This window comes from Aythya fuligula, chromosome 18 (genome assembly GCF_009819795.1).
Source record: "Aythya fuligula isolate bAytFul2 chromosome 18, bAytFul2.pri, whole genome shotgun sequence".
NCBI classification, from domain to species: Eukaryota; Metazoa; Chordata; class Aves; order Anseriformes; family Anatidae; genus Aythya; species Aythya fuligula.
This window is the reverse complement of record NC_045576.1, coordinates 160,694-179,194: the sequence shown is the minus strand read 5'-3', so window position 1 is coordinate 179,194 and position 18,501 is coordinate 160,694. Positions and strand designations below refer to the sequence as shown.

Sequence of the window (18,501 nt, the reverse complement as noted above, 5' to 3'; positions counted from 1 at the left end):
GACATGTAACTCTGCTGGGTGTACTAGGCCTCCATCATCCTTACATTGCTGTTTCCCTTCAACAGAAACAACCTGGGAGCGGCCAAGCAGCATGCCTGGGACTCCAAAGAGCCCTGTGACACAGAAGAATCTTGCAGGTACTGTTTGTTGCCATGCCTGACCACTGCCTTGGGTGAATCTCTTTCTCTACAAGTTAGCAAAGCAACTGAAAATGCTGTGATTGAATGGGATTTATATTTAATGTACACAATTGTGTGGCAGAGCAAATGTGGTGAGGCTTTCCCTTCTGATACATCTCACCTGCTGTTTCCTAACTGACGCATCTTCTGGCCTGTCTGAAGTGCCTGCTCAGACCTGAGGTGGCTCCTTCCTTGGAGCAATGAGACAGTTGGTGGCCCAGCAAGGCACTGGAGCTGCAGGCTTCAGGAGAGAAGGACTTACTGCCTTTTCCAGTCCTGCTTTCTGCAGGCTCTTGAGGGAACATGGGCACAAGGAAGTCTTGCAGCATGTGGTAGCTACATTTCTGTCAGCTGATAATAATGCAGTCCAAAGGAACGTTTTTTGCCAAAATTTTTCAAACTGATGCCTGTCTTTACTGTCTGAGCCAAGTGGGAAGCATGCTTTAAGGATGCACATCTTGTTGTAACCAAAGGATTTGTAACATAGCTGTGTATCTTCATTTAAGCCTACTATGAACGTTATTCTTTACTCACTATTTTCTAAAAGTAAAGCACCCTACACCTGTGTACATAAATCATAAACATCTTACAAAGCTTGCTTTCTTGAAATTAACAGTCCGTCTTCATTAAACCAGTGCTTTTACATAGACTAATTCTTCAAACACATCATTTTACCAGACTTGGCTATGGGAACTGTTTGAGTTTTGGTCCATTGATGGTGGTCCGTCCATCACTCGGTGGTTAAGAAATTGGCTGGATGGTCACACTCAAAAGAGTTGCGGCCAACAGCTCCATGTCCAAGTGGAGATCAATAACAAGTAGTGTTCCTCAGTGGTCAACGTTGGGACCGGCACTGTTTAACATTTTTGTGGGTGACATGGACAGTGGGATTGAGTGCACCCTCAGCAAGTTTGCCAATGACACCAAGCTGTGCAGTGCAGCTGACATGCTCTGGAGGGAAGGGATTCCATCCAGTGTGACCAGGACAGACTTGAGAGTTGGGCCTGTGCAAATCTCATGCAGTTCAGCAATGCCAAATGCAAGGTCCTGTACCTAGGCCAAGGCAATCTCAAGCACAAATACAGGCTGGGTGGAAAACGTATTAAGAGCAGCCCTGAGAAGGACTTGCAGATGTTGATTGACGAGAAGCTTGCCATGAGCTGGCAGTGTGTGCTTGCAACCCAGAAAGGCAACTGCATCCTGGGCTACATCAAAAGAAGCATGGCCAGCAGGGTAAGGAAGGTGATTTTCCCCTTCTACTCTACTAAGATCCCACGTGGAGCCCTGCATTCAGCTCTGGGACCCCTAGCACCAGAAGGACATGGAAGTATTAGGAGAGTCCAGAGGAAGGCCACAAAGATGATCAAGGGGCTGGAGAACCTCTCCTACAAAGACAGGCTGAGGGAGTTGGGGCTGTTCAGCCTGGAAAAGAAATGGCTCCAGGGAGACCCTATAGCTACTTTCCAATACCTAGAGGAAGCCTACAGGAAGGCTTTGGAGGGACTCTTTGTCAGGGAGTCAGGGAGTATAGTGAAAGGACAATAAATAATAACTTTAAACTAAAAGAGGGTAGGTTTACATTAGGAATAAGGAGGAAATTCTTTACTCTGAGGGTGGTGAGACACTGGAACAGATTGCCCAGAGAAGCTGCGGATGCCCCATCCCTGGAAATGCTCAAGGCCAGGCTGGATGGGGCTTTGAGTAATCTGGCCTGGTGGGAGGTGTTCCTGTCCACGGTAGGGGTTTGGAACTAGATGATCTTTAATGCCCCTTTCAGCCCAAACCAGTCTATGCTCCTATGACTTGGGGCCTCTTTTCCTTGACTCTTCCAACTCAGTTAACTCCTGTCATAACTGCTGATAAAAGCCTACTGCAAGATGCTGAGAGGAGAATGGGCCTGTGTGCTAATCTTCAGTAGAGTACATGCATTTATATTCAATTATATGATTAGTTTTTAAAATGTGTAGTTATGCATTTGCTACCTACAGCAAGCCTGCTCACTCTTCATGTTCTTACAGTGAATGGCTACCACATTTCTGGGACGCCAGTACACCAGCTAGACTCTGGTCATAGGAGCCTCCGGAAAGCCAGTGGGGAACCCCAGGTAAGTTTTGGGGAAAAAATCCAAGCAGTGGTACAAAGTCATATGTGGGTGTCTGCTTAAGTAGTTTAGGAGTCTGTCAGAGTAGGATATTTAAAGGCATTTTCTTTAAAAAAATCTGTCATATTCATTACATCTAGAAAAGTCAGTCTTTATGTCTAACTGGCAAAACAATGCAAAATGCCAAAATACTTTGAATTTTTGTGCCCTATCACTCCTTTCTGAAAAATCCCTCAGGATTCTGAAAAATCCCTTCAGTCACTGTTAACGACCCTCCAAAATTTCCTGCCCTTCTAGCCTAAAATGTGGGCCTACCTCTAGATGTGCAGATCTGTCCATGTCTTTCTCATTGTATTTTCTTGCAGCTCGTGGTGGTTTTACCAGGGTGGGCAGCCAAGTTCCACCACAGCTGCTCTCTCACTCACCCTCCTCAAAGAGGAAGGGGAAGAAAATATGATGCAAAAGGGCTCAAGGGCTGAAATTAGGACAGGGAGATCGCCCAGTAATTATGATGGGCAAAACAGTCTCAGCATAGGGAGACAGTAAGATTTATTGCCTATTACTAACAAGCTAGAAAAGTGAGAAACAAAGGAAAGAAACTAAAAACGCCTTCCCCCAATCAGCCCTCTTCCACTTCCTCCCCCTGAGCGGCACAGGGGAACGGGGGAATGGGGGCTGTGGTGAGTCCATAGCGCTTTGTATCTGCCGCTCCTTCTCGGTCACTCTGATCCCCTGTGCTGTGGGGTCCCTCCTGTGGGATGCAGTCCTTGCCGAACTGATCCAGCTTGGGCTTCCCACAGGCAGCAGCTCTTCCAGAACTGCTCCAGATATGGGTCCATACCACAGGGTCCAACCGTCAGGAGCAAACTGCTCCAACCTGGGTCCCCCACGGGCAGCAGCTTCTGCCAGGTCACCTGCTCCTGCGTGGTCTCCTCTCCATGGGCTACAGGTCCGGCCCGGAATCTGCTCTGGCAGGGGTCTTTCACAGGTGGCAGCCTCCATCGGTGCAGGGCCACCTGCTCTACCGTGGTCTCCTCCACGGGCTGCAGTGTGGAACCCTGCTCCACTGTGGTACTCTGTGGGCTGCAGGGGGACATCCTGCTTCACCACGGTCCTCACCACAGGCCGCAGGGGACTTCTGCTCCGGAGCCTGGAGCACCTCTCCCCCTCCTTCTACACTGGCCTTGGTGCCTGCAAGACTGTTCCTCACTCCTCTCACTCTCCCAGCTGCTGTGTGGTGCAGCATTTTTTTTTCCTTTCTTAAATATGCTCTCAGAGGCACAAACAACATCGCTTATTGGCTCGGCTCTGGTCAGCAGCAGGGCCTTTACCTAACATGGGGCAGCTTCTAGATTCTTCTCACAGAAGCCACCCTTATGGTCCCCTGCTACCAAAACCTTGACACGTAAACCTACTACATAGCTCCAGCCTTCCCTCCCAAAGACATTATTCACAAAGAATTTGTCTGAAATGTTTTTCTCAGTTACTTCATCCATTTCTGTGTGTCCTTTCACAGGCCCTTCTCTGCGACTTATATAGCCCGTGCAACACCCATCTCACCTCAGGCTAGTGTTCAAGATACTGACTCAACAGCCACTCTCCTCTGCCTGTTTGTCTCATCTTTTACTAAATATCCTTGCACTTTTGATTGCACCACCTCTTGTCTCCAGGAGAGTATTCCCTGCATTTCATCATATGCCACAGGGCCCTCTTCCAGCTCCAGCACTGAAACTTCATTCTCTGCTAAAACTGCAACGGTTGAATAGGTACTAGGTAGCACTTTTGTACTTCCCTGCCTGCTGGCTCTTTTCCCCTGGTTGTATAGGACCTGAGTTCTCTTTTTCATTTCTCTGTTAACTGCTAGGTTCTCCTGTAGTGCAACTATTTAAATACTGACAGTGGAATGCACGTTTTGTGTGCAGTTACCATGCTGAACTGGATTGCCTGTTGCTCTTAGTGTCCCTCTGTTTTCTTGATCTAAATTTTGTGTTGTCTGCTCAGTGTCCCCCTTTGCCTTCACCCTATTTCTTGTCCATGGCCTTTACTGTTGCCCCATAACATCAGGGGTGCTCTTTCAGCTGAGCCAGTATTTCTGGTTTTACCTTCCCAGTGAATTCATGACATCTCCTGTGATACAATCCGTCATTTCAGGTTCCCTGTTCTTTCACATTCATTACAAACATTTCACATTTAATTTTTACACTGCTTCTTCTCTGAGGAATTTACACAGACTAGAGGCAGAGCACATGGACACCTAACCTAGCTCAATGGTTTTGACACCTACCTCAAAACCATTTTAAAAGCTGACATAGTGCATTACTGTACAACCCTGTCCACACGCCTGCTGTGTCTCCCTCAGAGAATCCAAATAAATTTGCAAGGTGTGACTTCTCTTTTAAAAAAGCAATATTAATCCTTGTGCAACAAATCTAATTTCTCAAGATACCTGCTATACATGTATCTTGGTGCACAGGTCAGATTAACTGACTTCCCCCAAACCTTATTTCTAACATTTGCCTCTTTTAGGGTGCTGAGTCTCACTCAAGTTCACCTGTTTGCCTAAAGTCATCGTTTTGCTCAGAGATACACATTTGAGATACACATGGAGTCTATTTTCATGCACTGCCTTGCTTAGCTGACTCAACCATTACACTGACAAAAATCCTTTTCATTCTTTCTTTCATTCACTTTGGCAGCCTCCATGATACTTTATTTACATTGTTCTTACATTACCAGCTTTCCCAAACTGAAGTCCTCACCTCATTCGTGCTTTGAACTCTGAACTAGTTTTGCATCTGTAACTAGCTGCTGGTTGCATTAATACTAAGAGAAGCTTATGTCCACACCCATGTGGGAGCTTGCTGTTCCTGGGAGCTGTGGATGCTTTTGCAGAAGAGTCCTCAGTAAAGAAAACATCTGACCATATTGTTGGTTGCAAGAAGGTGTTTTTCTAGTGCTGCTCTCTAGGCCTTCAGACTCTTCTACAGATTGGCCTGTTCCTCTCCTACCTCTGTCTTGGGCCATCCCAAGCTGCTCTGCCTTGACTGCCTCCTTGCCTGTTCTTGGCACAGGCTTTCTGCTGGAGAGCAGCTTCCAGACATTCTCCAGGACGCTTAGACCTGGGCATCAGCCATCATGCAAGCAAATGCTGGCAAGATCCCTTGGGCAAGCTCAGCCACATTTCTTGGAAACAGCTCAAGGGGGAAAAAGCCACAACTGAGAACAAAACAGAACTGTACTGTGCTGGGCACAGGGCCAGGCCTCACTTACAGCTTCCTAGAGAGCAGCTAAAAACTAAATGCTGCTGGTTCAGGTTGTCACAACCAGCACAAATGGAGCAGCAGAACTGCCTGGCTGGTGTGTTGCAGGCCAGCAGCAGGCCAGTGTGAAACCTCACATGTTCAGCCCTGGTCACTTCACTGTTGACGTGACTTTAGCTGGACATTGAATTTCAAGTTGTAGCTCAAAGGAAATGCTATGTTCAGGGGCTCCAGCAGAGCCCTGGCCCAGGCTAGCTCAGATACATTCCCCCCTACCCCACCAAGAGTATCCCCAGTGGTCCCCATAGTCTTCATAGCGGGTGGCAATCCCCAGAACACAGGAGCAAGGGGAGGGAGCCAGAGCAGTGTGGGGGCCACAGCACACGACCACGACGGTGGCGGCAGCTCACGTGTGCTCGCACGCAGTGGAAGCGATTCCTGCCGCCTCCGAGCAGACAGGCCGGCTGTGACACACGCTCTCCTGCTGTCACGCCCAGGCGGCGGGGCTGCGCGCACGGCCGGGGCAGGCGTGCACCGCGCTGGGCGCGCCCGCGTTACGGCCGCAGCGCCGACGCTGTCCCCGGCCGCTCCCTACAGAGCGGCGCGGCGGAGGCGAGAGGCGGAGCGCCGGAACGGTGTCTCCCCGAGGGCTTGGGCGAGAGGCGGCGGGGCCGGCGGCCCGCCTCGGTGGCTGGCAGCGGGCTCCGCCGCCCGGCCCGGCCTGGCCCGGCCCACCATCGGCCGCGGCGAAGGGGCGCGGCCCTGCCGGACGGCAGAGCCGCCTCCAGCTCCTGTGCCGTGCCGTGCCGTGCCATGGAGGCGGCCTAGCGCCCACCCCGCACGGCTCGCGCCCGCCATGCTAGGCTCCGAGAGCGCCCTTGACGATGCGCCCCACTTTTCTCCACAGACCCCGGGGTCCCCGGCGGCGCCGCGGAGGCAGAGCAAGGAAAGCAGCCTGACGGTGAGTGCCGCCGCGCCGATGTGGGCTACCGGCCCCCTGGGGTGGCTGCGAGTCACCTTCCTGAGCGCTCGGAGGCGGACAGGGCCGAGGGGTCTGCGGCGCCACCCCCTCGGGGTGAAGGGGGGGCGGGTCGCTGGCTGCCGTCTCGTCAGCCACAGCCAGAGCGCTTGGGGCTGATCCCGGGGACCGATCTCGGGGCAGCGCGGCAGGAACGCCTCGAGGGCACCTGCGCCTGGCGCCGTGCTCGGCTTTGCTTTTCCAGCCCACGGGTGCTAGGCGCTCCGGGGTAGTGGCCGTAGGGCGAGCGCAGCTGGTAGCGGAGGCGAAGAGCCAGGCTGCCGGAGGTGCCCGGTGGAAGGACGGGTGGTGTTGCAGGGAGGAAGTGAGGAAGTTCCGGATGGACTGCAGGAGCGGATTTTTCACCACGAGTACTTTTGCAGTGTTTAAATACTAAGTCGGTGCCATGAGAAGCTTGGGATTTCCACCAAAAGGGTGGAACTCCATCTAGAATGATCCTTGTGGGTCCCTTCCAATTCAGGAAGTTCTGTTCAGTTCTGCTCATCCTTGGAGATTTTCAGAGTGCAAATTCCTGTGTGATTTTTGCCTTCAATTCTAGTGATTCTGGGGTGACCAGAAAGTAAGAAAATAACTGAAAAAGGGAACAGGCATTCTCTAAGGATTCTGGCTGTTAATCAGGTGTCCTGAGAAAATTTACTATGCTTTTAACTGTTCTTCTGCACTCCCCGAAATAGCCTGAATAGTTGAAGAAGCACTGAAAGGATAGAAAAATGCAGGAGATGGGTCATTGCCCTGCTAGAAAACAATTTTTGGCGTTTCAAAGACATCGAAGGTATTTTTTTGTGCCAGTGCAACTGAAGATTTCTGATACAGCCTAAGATTTTAGGTATCAGCATGAAGTTATTGTTACATTACTTTTCATAATAATAATTAAATATAGTTGGTTCAGTTAAGATGTTCTCACTATTGGGTTTATAAATCTTAATATATTTTGTATGAATGATTACCTCATCTGGAACAAAGTGTGAAATTCTGGACTCCTCAGTACATGACAGATGTTTAAAAACAGGAAGGATATCAAAAGAAACTAATGGAAGTGGCTGGAAGTACAATGGTTTATTTAAAAGGAAATAATAAAGATAAATAATAAAGTAATTGAGTTGCTCCAAGAAAGGAGAGGGAATAAGCATGCTTGTAGTTGTGAGCATTGCCAAGGTATAAAATACAAGACAACAAAAGGAATGTTATAATTTTAATGTTTAATTTTATATATTATGGTTAGCTGTTACTACAGGAAGGAGGCTGTTGTCTGCATTGTTACATACAGCTTGTTGATTTGTCCCTCGGTGAATATGATTCCCTGGGTTTCTGGTGACAGGAGCAAGGGTTTGGAAGGAGCATGCTTAGGTTTCCCCTTCTAAGTGCAGCGCAGGTCAGTCATTGCCACATAGCAACATTTTTCAGGAAAAAAACAGATACACTGTTGAGGATTCTTTTTATCAAAATCAGTTGTTAAACATAAGAAGATGTACTGTTAATTACAGTATTGAGAGTGGTATGTCATGAAGTGAATATAGATCTGTTGGTTTGGGCAGATTGGCAAATGTCCTGGGGAATCTGCTCATTTGCTGTAGGGTGTCCAGGTGGCTGTGATTGGGAATGTGTGTGAGCCACCTAATGTATTCTTAGCCTCTTCCCTGTCAGGGTGAGAGGGGTAGGAGCAAACCACAAGCTGAATATCTTGGCTAGAGGGTTTGGACGAGACTTTTGGGTGGGTTGCACTGTAATGCAAGAGCAACATAAAAGCAAGAGTGCCTGTGTTTCTGAAGTACTTGCTGCTTACAGGGTAAAGACTTAGGCTTTTCACTGTCATGTTTGTTGGCCTGTGTGCCATCTGGTAGCGTCTACAAAGCAATGAAGTGTTGTGTGTTATGTAAGGATCCCTGTGTGTGCCTTTCTCCAACAGAAGTCCAAAGCTTTTGAGTATAATGAATCAAAGAGGCCAAAACCAATCTAATTTTAACAGCTGTTTACTCTAAGCCATTGCCTGCATCAAGGAAGCATTGTTAAAAACAGCATTCTCATATGGACTGTAAAGCAATGTAAATTACCTCCCCCCTCCATGGAGGTTATGTTTGTTCTCCACTGCTCCAGCTAACTTTGGGATACTCTTGTTAGCAGAGTTTCAAGGCATGTCCTTGACTTGTTGAATGTTTTTTTCTTGGTCTGTAGCAGTGCTCAGGCAGAACCTCTTCCTGCAAAGAGGAGTTTGATCGTTAACTTTGGAGTTCTCAATCTAGCAAACTCCACCTAAACACAAATCCTGTCATAGGTAAATTGCAAACATCAGGTAATGACACTTGCTCAGCAACTGTAGCCTCGCAGAGGAGTGGGACTTAGCTTCTGACTTCTTAGAAGTGCAAGTGCCTTCTCTACAGAGTGCAGTTTGGGAGTGTGACTTACTCTTGCTTCTGGAAATCCTGAAGACAGTTGTGGTCTGGAGTATTTCAACAAGATGAAGGATATGGTGATTTTGGTAAACAAATATTACCAACACTAAGAGTCTGTTTTCTCTGGAAAGGAAGGCCCTGATGGGTTGTATCATAGACTGTTATGAAACTGACATTTGCACAAATTGTTGATGCTCACTTAGAAAGCAGAAGTGCAGGTCTGTGGTTTGCATTGATTTTGCAGTGACTTTCAAAGTTCAGTCATTAGTTTTAGCCTGGATGGTTTGCTGTCTGCCTTCTGAAGAGATAATCCTTTGGACAAGAATTACCTGTGAAAGCTGAGGTTCATGTAGCGGAGGTGAGGGAGAGTTAAATGGAAAAGGTAGAATGGGATACCATGTCCTGGGAGAATAGAGTTGTGTTTCATTTGAAGAAACTTTCTGAATGTAACTGATGACACAGTGATTTAGCATTAGGCAAAAGACCATCAATGGGACTGAGCTGGTAAACGAGTGTTTTTTTCATCTATCTTTTCTTTTAGAAACAAGGAAAGGAATATTTCAGAGAAAGGTTTGAGAGGGGAATGAAATGGGATGAGAGCTCATGGCCTTGTCCTGCTCAACGCCTGCCCAGTCATCCCTGTCCTGCTGAGATACATTGTGAAGTTTTAGAAATGTTTGGAAATTTTAAGTCCAAGACTTCTTGTTTAGTCTAGGAAAATCTGGCGCTGGAAAGGAAAGAAAGAGTCATAAGATTTCCTAGACAATTGCGTATTGTTTTAGTAATATTTCTAGATTTTTGAAAATTGTCATGCTTCCTCAGGGACTCTGTAGGAAACTGTAAGTTAACTTTACTGCACAAATAATCTTTTTTCTTTGCTTTTTTTTTTTTTTTTTTTTAGGATATCAAAAGCTTCTGTATTGTACTTCTTAAATTCTGACACCAGTTTCCTTTTGGATGTGGTACTAAACGTAACTGATGTTTTCCAGCCAATTCAGCATCATTTCGATATAGTTAAGCATAAACTTCTGAGCAGTGAAGAATGTTTAATTTATTAAGAAAACTTTGAATCGGAGAATGCTTTTTGAGAAAGACACTAATTTAACCCTACTTTCATCACCTGCTGATCTGTACTCACTATTTCTCTTCCTGCCGTGTACATGGAAGTAGTGCGGTGCATTCAGTCCATCTCAGTGGGACACCTTCACCTCTCCGAGTGTGGGAATTTCTGGTGATTTTATTTATTTATTCACATATCACTGATGTAACAGTCTTAGTAAATAGCTTCCAAATGACACAGGTTTAATTTTTGTCAGGCATGTGACATTTTTAGCAGGAAATACGCATTTCCATTGCAGTTTCCTTTCTCAACTAGTGTTGTATATGCTTCTTGCCATCTGTCGCATCTGTGTCTTGATGTGCAGAGAGGGGTGATGCCCAGTCATCTGGTGAAGGATGCAAAATAAAATTAGGAGGTGCATTCCACACTGCTCCTTTTCATCTGTTGTGACAATGTTGTGCCTTAGAAATCTGCCTTGAAAGCATTATTGTCTTGATGGCAAGCGTTGGTCCTTTGCCAGTTGAAATAAATGATCTTGGTCCACACAAAACTTCACTCAGTAGCGTATTTCCATGGGGGACATTCCTTGACATTCTCTGCAACTCCACCAGTAAGAGGATAATCTGGGAGATTGAAACCGGAATAGCTTCTTTCAACATTGCAGTATTGATGCTCATGACTGGAGATGTGAATTGTTGCCAGTGTCTCTAAAACCTCCAGACAATCTTTTCACCTCTTTTGCTTTCTCCTCCTGCCTATTTTTAACTTGAGGCACAACCTAAGTAACTGTAGCATGGCAACTGCTCTTAGGAGGTGGTACCTTGTCCTGGAGACCCACGAGGAGTGTTGTGTAAGCACATGCTGTAGCTGTGTGCAGGGCAGTGTTTCATGCACACTGTGTTTGTCACCAAAGTTTTATTCAGTGAGTGTGAGATGCAGTATCAAAGCCAGAGAGTGTTTAAACCTGTGCCTCCCATCCCATTCCTCAACATGGTTACATATAACATTTTTGTTGCTAGCAATATTTTACATTCTCTATCTTTGCTACTGGATGACCTACTGTTTTTCATACTTACACCAAGCAGTTCATCTCTGTAACAGAGAGCAGTTGTGCGTAGGTTTTGAGGTCATTTTATGTTTTAAGGCAAAATACATCATTTTATTTGAGAAATGGTCAGCAGGGAGGTATGCTAAGGTACAAGAGCAGCTTGTGATTAGCGATGTCATGGAACTTGGCAATCTGTGAAGTCAAGCAGAGACTTACTGTTGTCTGCAAAGTATTTTGTCATTGTGTATCTTTTTGGTACTGATCCAGGTTGGTGCTTGTTAGACACTGTCTGGAACTAGTGATTTGCTTAGGGTCTTTGGCTGTTATTTTTAAGACCTTTGTACTGATCTGTCTGAACTTCCTGATGGGGTGAGCGTTGCTGACCTCTCCTTGCAGGGTGTTGAACTAGCATATGCTGGCAGCCCCTTGCACCTGAACTTTCCAGTGCCCAAGATCTTCTCAGCAAACCTCTGCTTGGGCTGGCCACACACAGAGGAGAGTTGTAGGCTCATCTCTGTGGCTGGGCTTTTTCCAGGGGACAGTGGACTCTGCTTGCAGGCTTTTAGAACTGGACCCTGAATGGAGAAGGGAAGGTAACTCAACCTACCTAACCAAAAAAAACAGGACAAGATAGGCTTGCAGTGCTGTCTTGACATGACTGAACTGACAAGGAACAGGAAAATGTTAGCTGAGGCAGAAGGTTTATTCAGTAAAACATTCCTCAGAGGTAGGCTTAGTGCTGGAGGCTATGTGGTGACAAAGATAGTCATGCAGGTGCCTTTCACTGCACAATTTGCTCTGAACTGAGCCAGAGTTTTATGATCTGTGAAGCTTTGGATGACGGAGTGTGAAAGCTTTGGATGACGGAGTGTGAAAGAACTGAGTGTTTTCACCTGCTCCTATTGTCCAGGGTAGATGGATGTTGTGGAACATGTGGCCTGGGTCCTGAGCCTGCTTTGAAACAAGAATTAGTATGCTCTGTAAAGAATGAGTGACCCTTCTGAAGAAGGAGGTTGGAGAAAGATGCTGGATTGTGTACAGGACAGCCACTGAAACTTTGGTGGAGGCAAACAGTGGCAGAGTCAATGTGGATTTGCAGGAACAGTTTTGTATCAGCTAAAGGCATTGCTGCATTGATATGGTATGGTGGATTTATACAGAGTCAGCTCTTCATAACAGGGTGCTGTGTCCTTTTTGATCCCCTTTTAATAGTCCAAAGGCAGATTCAAGACCTATAAGCATTAGGTTTAGGTCTGCCTGCCCAAAATCCTTTCTTGGTTTTCCCTTGAATATTAAGTAATTCCCCTTCCATCCCCCCAAAAAAACAAACAAACAAACAAAACACACACACACACACAAAAAAAAAAAACACAACACCCACAGCAAACAACAGACAGTTACATTTGTGATACTTTTCCATCCCTAATTTTGGTTAATTCTTTGATTAATATGCAAGTATCCTTAGTGTCCAGTGAACCTGATGGTACAGTAAGAGGGCCCAGCAGGAGTTTTACAGGAGCATTATGTACTGACAATGAGACCTGACTCTTGCTGGTGCTTCACTTGAAAAGGGCTTAGTTGCATCCAGAGTTTTCTGCAGCGTGTTCTGCCCTACCTGTCACGTTCTTCACTTACACTGTGCTTTTATCAGGCTACATTTTCTGCTGTGATAACTTAATGAGCACTTTTACATTTTTGTGCCTTTGTTTAATGTCTGCATGATGGGTTCTGTCCCAAAAATTGCTGTGTGCTTCTGTGCATTGAAGCTTAACTGATTTAAAAGTTTCTATTCCTTTCTCCAGGAGCACCACTTTTATCTGTAAAGGTTTCTGATACAGATTGGAGGGCTATGTGATGAAAAAACAACACCTTTTTTGTAATCCCATAGGAAACTAACATAACCAAAATTGCTGATGAGATTCCACCAGGGAGGTGGTGGAGTCACTGTCCGTGGGGGTGGTTAAGGGATGGTTGGACATGGTACTCAGGGATGTGATTTTGTGGCTGATATTGGTGGTAGGGAAATGGTTGGATCAGATCATCTTGGAGGTTTTTACTAACCTTAATAATTTCATGATTCTATGCTATGCCAGTAGCAGTGCCTTCAGTACTCTTCATTGTTTCTTTTGTTCAGAGCATGTTCAGGGTGTATCAGGTATTTTTCCACAGCTTTGTAAGAGATCTAGGAGAACTTTGTGTATGGCACTTCTGAATCAGGAAGGTTTTCCTCTTATGAAACAAGTAGTTTGTCCTTTGAGCCAACGCTACTGCTTGCTCACAGGAGCTTTCTGGGAATACTTAGCTGCTGTTTCCATGCAACAACCAATTTTTCTTCACTGACATGTTCAGTGTAGTTTTTTTGATTGGTGTGCATGTATATAATCTTTCATTTGCATATTTTTCATCAGCTAAATTTTATTACCTTCTAACTCTCTTCTGCTTTCCTTTCTTACAGATAAACTGTGTGACTTTTCCGCACCCTGATGTAATGCCAGAGCAGCAGTTGCTGAAACCTTCCGAGTGGAGCTACTGTGATTATTTCTGGGTAAGTGGGCAGCCAGCTACATGCCATTTTGTCATTCTTGAGCTTCAGAAAAAGTGGAACAAATAGCTTGATTTGTGGTACAACGTGAAGGAGAATTTGAGCTGAACTGCAGCGTGCTAGGGCAGTGCAAAGGAGATTGAAGAAGCCAGTGAAGATCACATAGAAGCCATCTAACCAGACTCAGCCATGTGGACAGTTATTTGAAGAGTGTCCAGAAAGGCAGCATGGGCTGTCAGGAGATAGTTTTGGTCAGGAAATGGGTAGTATGTATGACAAACCTACACATCTCAAAATACCTCAGCCAAAATTGCTGCGCAGCAGGGGGGGGGTATGACAGACAGGGAATATTATTTCATTGTTTTCAGAGCACAACAGCTATGAATGCACATGGAGGCTAGAGGTATCCCATTTACAAATTTTATGCAAAATTTTGAAGCTCCCTCTAACAGGATGTTGTGGAGGCAGATGATAAATTATTTTTTTAAAGGATGAGATGTGTTGGGTTTATGTGCCAAGGTTTTGGTAGTGGGGGGGGACTGCAGGGCTGGCCTCTGTGAGAAGAGAGTAGAAGCTGCCCCCATGTTAGGTAAGAGCCAGTTCATGAACTTTTGTATGAATTTTGCATGTGTTTTCAGTTGTCAGTTACTGTAGTGTTTCCATTGTTTAAAAAAATCAGTTTCAATTTTAAAACAGTGTAGTTACAACTGCAGCAACATTCCCCTTGTAAGTGCTCAGTGTTGTGTGAGGCATGCACAGCAGATTATGACTAACGGCAATAACTTGCCAAAATACACTAACATGCTTTACAAATGGTCACGTAACCAAATCATTAAGTGCTTCTTCAGTTTCTTCCAGTCTTCTGATCCCAATAAGCAACAAAATTAGAAATGGCTTATAGGCTTATTTTTTGTGTGTCTTTCAGAAGACACCACCCTGCTTGGTTCTTTCCATTTAAGTTTGATAACTGCATCTTTGCTTTGTTTAGTTCAAATCCTGCCCTCAGTGGAACTTGAGTGAAAGTTGTCTTTCTTCTTTATCCTCCCACAGATCTGCTCCCAAGTCTTTCTTTTCAATCAGCCTTGTGATTCATGATCTGGCCATGACTGCCTTCCTTCAGTCTACTCCACTCTTCCAGTCTCAGGCTTGTAACACCCTGTTGCCCAGTGCCTGTTGTTGTGGCCATACATCCTAAAGTCTCACACTTTGATTAATGTGGCTTTTTTCTTGGTGCAAATATACAGTGCCCAAATGTATTGGAGCAAAAAATGTAATCCTCGCAGAAGTGTTCTAGGGGTCTGTTAGAAGAGGGTGGAAATGAAATTCTGAAATATGGAAAAACAGAGATAGGAGACAGTTAGTCCTTGCAGCAGTGCTGAAGTTGGTGGAGCAAGGAATTAAAAGGGCCATGTATGGGAAAAAAAAAAAACGGTGAAAGATGGGATGGACTGTGGTAAGCTATTGAACAAGTTAATGTTTTGCCTTGCTTTACAGCAAACCTGTGCAGACTCAGTGTTGTTTTTTTGTGTTTTGAGTGCAAATTGGCATAGAATTTTACAGTCTATTATAGGTAACTTAAGACTGCATTACCCCTGAATTGGGCAGCAGAATCCTCCCCTTTTCCTTGTCAGTTCCCTTGTACTGGCTTCAGAACCCATTTTTAATTTGCAGGATGTTGAGTTGTCAGGGCTTATACTTGCCAGAGCCAGCCCAGGAGAGTTAACAGGTATGAAAGGCCATGGGCAGAAGGGAAGGCACTGTGCTTCGGCCACAACAGCTTTAAAAACCTTTTTTTTTTAAGGGGAAATAAGAGGAGAGGGAAGGGGAAAGTATCGGAATATTCCTCTGAGAGGGACTGGGGTGTTCAGATGAGAATTTTTGTCACAGAAGGTCCTCTCTGCAAAAGGCTCTTCAGACACCACTGCTGCGTGCTCATACTCCTCAGAGAGAAATCACACTGCTACTGGGAACTGTGTGTCTGTGCTTTTGATCCCCTTATCTTTTGTTTGAACTTCCTTTTTCCTTCCAGGCTGATAAGAAGGATTCACAAGGGAACAATACAGTGTCGGGATTTGAAATTCTTCTCCAAAAACAACTTAAAGGCAAACAAACACAGAAAGAAATGGCAGAGTTCGTTCGAGAAAGGTAATTAGCACTTTGTCATCAAAGTGACTATTTCTGGCAATATTTTTTTCATAATGTGGATATTCTTTATATACATCAATCACAGAGCTTAAACTGGTAAAACTGTAAAAGTTGTGCTACCGATTCATAAAGCACATAAAATGCTTCTCTAATATCTATCAACAAATTTATGGGCTGAGGCCAATTGTAAGAAGTTCAACAAGTCCAAGTGCCAGGTCCTGCACTTGGGACACAACAACACCAAGCAGAGCTACAGGCTGGGAGATGAGTGGTTAGAAAGCTGCCTGGCAGAGAAGGACCTGGGAGGATTGGTCGATAGTCGGCTGAATATGACCCAGCAGTGTGCTCAGGTGAGTCCAGAGAAGGGCAACAAAGCTGGTGAAAGGTCTGGAGAACAAGTCATATGAGGAGCGGCCGAGGGAGCTGGGGGGTTGTTCAGCCTGAAGAATAGGAGGCTCACGGGCGACCTTATCACTCTCTATAGGTACCTTTTAAGGAGGCTGTAGTGAGGTGGGGGTTGGTCTGTTCTCCCATGTGCCTGGTGATAGGATGAGGAGAAATGGGCTAAAGTTGTGCCAGGGGATGTTTAGGTTGTATATTAGGAAAAACTTCTTTACCGAAAGGGTTGTTAGGCATTGGAATGGGCTGTCCAGGGAAGTGGTTGAGTCACCATCCCTGGAGGTCTTTAAAAGACGTTTAGATGTAGTGCTTAGTGATATGGTTTAGTGGAGGACTTGTTAGTGTTAGGTCAGAGGTTGGACTCTGTGATCTTGAAGATCTCTTCCAACCTAGGTGATTCTGTGGTTCTGTTAACACTCTGTGGTCTTCCCCAACCCTCACTTGTGTCTCAGCTGTCTCAGTCATACTGCATATAGTCCTTCCATTTAGATGGAAGGAAACAAGAAAATTAAAGCTACAGAGTTGAGAGAAAACCAGGATATGGGAAAAACAGAGTAGAGGGAGTAGAGGTGGTATTTAGAAATAAAATATTTTGTCTAAAAAATAGAGAAGCACCAGTGATGAGTGGTGTTCCTCGGGGGTCAGTACTGGACACCGTTTAGCATCTTTGTAGGTGACATAACCAACAGGATTAAGTGCACCCTCAGCATGTTTACCAATGACACCAATCTGTGTGGTACAGTCAACATCCTAGAGAGAAGGGTTGCCCTCCAGAAGGACCTGGACAAGCTTGAGAGTTGGGCCTACACTAACTTCATGCAGTTCAACAAGGCCAAGTGCAAGATCCGGCACCTGGGTTGGGGCAATTCCAAGCACAAATACAGGCTGGGCGGAGAATGGACTGAGAGCAGCCCTGAGGAGAAGGATCTGGGGGTGTTGGTGGATGAGAAGCTCAACGTGAGCTGGCAACGTGTTCTTGCAGCCCAGAAAGTCAACTATGTTCTGGGCTGCATAAAAAGCAGCATGGCCAGCAGGTCAAGGGAGATGATTTTGCCCCTCTACTCTGCTATTGTAAGACCCTACCTGGCGTGCTGCATTCAGCTCTGGGGCTCCCAACATAAGAACATGAAGGTGTTGGATCAAGTCTAGAGGAAGGCCATGAAGATCAGGAGGAAGCCAGATAACCTCTCCTGTGAAGAGACGCTGAGGGAGTTTGAGCTGTTTAGCCTGGAAAAGAAATGGCTTCAGGGAGACCTACAAGAAAGCTGGGGAGGGACTCTGTCAGGGAGAGTAGTGATAGGAGAAGGGGCAATGGCCTTAAACTGTAAGAGGAAAGATTGAGTTTAGACGTTAGGAAGAAATTTTTGCTATGAGGGTGGTGAGGCACTGGAACAGGTTGCCCAGAGAAGCTGTGGATGTGCCATCCCTGGAAGTGCTCAAGGCCAGGCTGGATGGGACTTTGAGCAACCTGGCCTAGTGGAAGGTGTCCCTGTCCAGGGCAGAGGGATTGGAACTATGTCATCTTTAAGGTTCCTTCCAACCCAAACAATTCTGCCAATTTGTTGACAGTGGAGCATAGACGCAGTTTTCTAGAAGATGTAAAGGAAACATCACTTGGAATTCAAGCTTGTTGTGGAGCTAAATTACGTATACAGATATTTAGAGTGAACCCAGAATCATAACGTTAGATGTTACTAACAGAAAATGCCAGAATGGTATTAATGGTCCATTGCTCTGCTGACATAAATGCACTCAGCACCAAACAAGTAGTTGATAGATGCACAGTTCTGCCAGGTACTGGAGATAATATGACATCATTAGTTACAAGTAATGTCACTGACATTTGAAATAGCTTGTCATGTGTCTAGGCTAGTATAAATCATCTGTGGATGACTCTCAGAACGCAAGAACAGCCCACAGGGAAGAAATGGTGCTGAATCCCAAGAGAAGGGCAGAGCACATTAGTCTTGGAGGCAGTTACACCAGTTGAAGGGGCTGCTGTCCTCAGCTACTGATTCTCCACTGGTGCTTACTGCTGAGCTGGTATGGTCTTCCTGCTCTACTGCTGCAGTCACAGCATGGCTGTGCTGATGTAAATAGTGGTGGAAGCAATGAACAAGCCAAGAAACACAACCACATTGGATTTTGTGGGTCAGTCTGATTGGGCAGAACCTGTAGATAGTTGGTTTCATTTGAGGTTTTTCTTCCTTTCTCTCAGCTTTTTTTTAATAATAGGGAAAAAAAAATTTAAAAAGGTGTTTTTTTTTGTTGTTTTTTTTTTTTTTTTTAGTAATAGTGTGGCAGCTATACAAAATATAGCACAGGCAATAAAGACAGT

The 18,501-nt window shown here is 45.6% G+C and overlaps 1 protein-coding gene across 6 annotated transcripts in view; it reads left to right on the top strand.

Annotated features, from left to right (window-relative positions):
• The window catches only part of GAS7 (growth arrest specific 7), a 110,723-nt gene that overhangs the window by 70,064 nt on the left and 22,158 nt on the right, over positions 1-18,501 (top strand). For all 6 annotated transcript variants that reach the window (XM_032199459.1, XM_032199458.1, XM_032199463.1 and 3 more), the window contains 5 exons: positions 66-137; positions 2,198-2,283; positions 6,448-6,501; positions 13,533-13,622; positions 15,649-15,764. In XM_032199459.1, the coding sequence (XP_032055350.1) occupies positions 66-137; positions 2,198-2,283; positions 6,448-6,501; positions 13,533-13,622; positions 15,649-15,764 (418 nt within the window). The remainder of the gene's footprint in view (positions 1-65; positions 138-2,197; positions 2,284-6,447; positions 6,502-13,532; positions 13,623-15,648; positions 15,765-18,501) is intronic.